At 37.9% G+C, this 3,647-nt stretch overlaps 1 protein-coding gene across 1 annotated transcript; it reads right to left on the bottom strand.

Moving 5' to 3' along the window:
• Nucleotides 1–385: 385 nt before the first annotated feature.
• On the bottom strand, nucleotides 386–1,324 carry LOC129543453 (olfactory receptor 2B11-like). The gene has a single exon (XM_055406562.2). It carries the CDS (start codon nucleotides 1,322–1,324, stop codon nucleotides 386–388), a length of 939 nt encoding a protein of 312 aa, XP_055262537.2.
• Nucleotides 1,325–3,647: the final 2,323 nt, after the last annotated feature.

Raw genomic sequence — 3,647 nt, 5'->3', positions numbered from 1 at the left:
TCTTTCAGAGAGTGATGAAATGTTTCTTAGGTGCCATGGTCATAGGAAGTCCACTGATGAATGCTTGTCATGGTATTTTATGATTAACTTGAAATAATTAATCTTTATCAAAATTCATAGTACATTTGTTTAATGTTTACAACTACTATTTCAGTATGTATCAACCAAAATAGAATGATTTTCTAATACATTTCCACAGAATGCCCTTACTGGTGAGTATTAGTCAAGAATTACCATTGTCTAGGAATATGAGGAACAAGACATATTTTGCAAAAAGAACATCTAACATGATCTGTGGACATATGAGGCAAGAGTGAGTTATTAAAGAAAGCTCTATAAAACCTACCTCAATGGTTAAATAATTTCATTTGATGTCTGCTAACTCTCACTTGCAAGTGAATACACTCCTCATGAGGTTGCCCAGTGCCCTCTTTACATCCTTATTCCTCAGAGTGTAGATGAAAGGGTTGAGTGCAGGAGTCACCACTCCATAGAAGAGAGCCATGAACTTGGGCTGCTCTCTTGAGATGGAGGAGGGGGGCTGAAGGTACATGCTAATGGCTGGGCCATAAAATAAGAAAACTACAATGAGATGGGAGGAACACGTCCCAAAGGCTTTTTTCCTTCCCTCTGAAGATTTAATCTTAAATATAGCATGCCCAATGCAAGCATAGGAAACAAGAATTAAGCATAGTGGCACAGCTAAGAAAAAAATGCATACCACAGAGAGTGTGAGCTCATTAGCACCCTTTTCGCCACAGGCAGTCTTTATCAGCACAGGAATCTCACACAGCAAGTGATCCAGGGTATTGCGACCACACAGTGGTAACTGTAATGTGACAGTGGCCTCTGAGACAGCATAGGTCATCCCACTCAGCCACACGGTGGCCACTAATAAGATACAGATGCGCCGATTCATGATGAGGGTGTAGTGTAGAGGCTTGCAGATGGCCACGTAGCGATCAAAAGACATAACAGCCAAAAGCAGACATTCTGTGCCCCCCATTACATGGAAGAAATAAAGCTGAACTGCACACCCCATATAGCTGATTGTCTTCTTAGACGTTCCCAGGTTAAAGAGCATCTGAGGGACAGTGGTTGTGGTGTAGCACATGTCCAAAAAGGAGAGGTTGGTGAGGAAGAAATACATGGGGCTGTGCAGACGGGGGTCTAACTTGGACACCAGAATGATGGCTATGTTTCCCATCATGGCCATGGGGTATGTTATAAGCAGAATAATGAATAGAGGAAGCTCTAGCCAAGGATGGTCAGCAAAGCCTAGTAGAATAAACTCTTTGGGATGGCTTTTGTTAATTAGTTCCATTATCTTTAATTTGTTTCACCTATAGCAGGGGAGTGGCAAGAAAGGTAGAAAGGTTTTGAGAAATGACAAAACACAGTTATGCAGTGTGCACAGTTAGGTATCTGTCATAGGAGACTGGGTACAGTAACTTGGGAAGGGAGATAATTAAATGAATGTGACACCAGGTGACTTAATTACTTTTCATGACTCTACAGAATAAAGGCAACTACCTTAAACAAATAACCTTGCTGAAGGTCAATTTCCTATTCTGTTTAATACGTATGGGAATAACTATGTCTTTGGGCTATGGTGAGGATTAAATAAATGACTGTTCTTCCGATACTCCAAAGTAATGGTTTTCATACTTTGCTTGTGAAAATTTTAGCTGAAGAGACTGTTAACATGATTCCTATCTCCAGGTGTCTGATAGAGTAGATGTGGCATGGAGTCCAGGAGTCAGATGGGTCCTTGTCAGAAACACTGCTGCAAGGCATTACTGAAATATTGAGAAGATTAAAAGCATTGACGTAGTTATAGGAGAAGACCAGACCGGAGACAACCTAGGAAGCATTATCAGGATAGCCTTGTTCAGAATTTATGTTACCAGGGAGGGAAGAGTTGGTGGAAGAGATAGTTAGGGAATTTGGGATTGACATGTACATACAACTATATTTAAAATGGATAATCAACAAGGACCTACTGTTATAGCACAGGGAACTCTACTCAATATTATGTAACAACCTAAATAAAAAAAGAATTTGAAAAAGAATAGATAATGTGAATATGTATAACGGAATCACCTTGCTGTACAGTAGAAACTAACACAACCTTGTAAATCATCTATACTCTAATATAAAATACAAAGCTAAAAAAGGTAACCTTATTCAGATTCAGATATATTATTATAGTTGAATAATTATATCTTTCCCATGGGAGCTAGGGATTGCTTCCCTTGTAGCTCAGCTGGTAAAATATCTGCCTGCGATGCGAGAGACCTGGGTTCTATCCCTGGGCTGGGAAGATCCCCTGGAGAAGGGAAAGGCTACCCACTTCAGTATTCTGGCCTGGAGAATTCCATGGACTGTATAGTCCATGGGGTTGCAAAGAGTCGGATACGACTGAGTGACTTTCACTTCACTTCACGGGAACTAAGAAGGCTTGTTTTATTCAAACCCATCTTAGTAATTTAGAATTGAGCAAGAAATTTAAGCACGTCAATTTCCTGAAGTATATAATGAGAGAATTTTGCTATGTAATATGTTTTTCCATACTCAAAATTTGTTTTTGAATGTAGATTTTCTTGCATAGCTACTTAGTTCAAACTGGGCATTTGATTTTTCGTGTTAAATTTTAATTATCTATCTTGTATGGATTTTTCTTCAGTGAGTGGACTTATCCTGTTTTTATATAAGAGTTTGAATGGTTATCAGTGATTCACTTAATTGCATATAACTACAAACAGAGCCTTTAAGGCCAGGGAACTGGTGTCAGGAGGAAATTCTTTACTTCAATTCAGGATTGGAGACATTATTCATAGGCATAAAGTACTTCATATGCTCACAACATAATGCCCTCCATTTCTTTAAGATTTTGGCTGTGCAACTTGGGAAATCTCAGTTCCCCACCAGGGATTGAACCTGGACCACAACAGTGAAAACACCTTATCCTAAGCACTATAACCACTAGACCACCAGGGAACTTCTCCCTCTCTCTCTTTTTTTAAAACTATGAGGCACATGCGACAACAAAATCAACTAGCAGGGTAAAGCAGTTTTTTAGAAAATTAAAAAAGTAAAGTGAATTTCTGTTTATCCTTTTTTCCTTTTTAATTTAGCATTAAATTGTGTTTAATGAAATCTATTATCTTCTGTAAGACAGAAAATAATCAGATAGGAAGTTAAGGTAGTGTATACCAGTGACAAAATTCCGAGTTACTCTGTCAATTAATTATTGATTCAAGTGAAACAGAATTATACTTGCAAAGCATAGTTTTCAGATACTTTATTTCATCAAATCCTCAAAGCCATCTTGTGAGCTGTCACACAAAGCTACTCAGGGCTAAGGTGTGAGTATGGCCCTTTGTTTACACACTAACTCTAGATCAGATGTGTATAATATAGTAATAAAATAATAATTCCAACTCATCCTGAAAGAGCTCTATGCACCAAACACTATAGTAAACATTTTACACCCATTAAATCTTTAGTACCTAGCCCCAAACCCTATAACAAAGGAATTTTTAGTACTCATATTTTAAGATGTTGTTAACCAATCATTCTGAGGTTCTAAATATCAAAAAGCAATTAATTCCTTAAATGAGATAGTGAGATAATGAGACTGTGAA

This window comes from Moschus berezovskii, chromosome 23 (assembly GCF_049115385.1).
Source record: "Moschus berezovskii isolate FMDL1 chromosome 23, NW_MosBer_1.0, whole genome shotgun sequence".
In the NCBI taxonomy this organism is placed as follows: domain Eukaryota; kingdom Metazoa; phylum Chordata; class Mammalia; order Artiodactyla; family Moschidae; genus Moschus; species Moschus berezovskii.
This window is presented reverse-complemented; position numbering and strand designations above follow the sequence as displayed.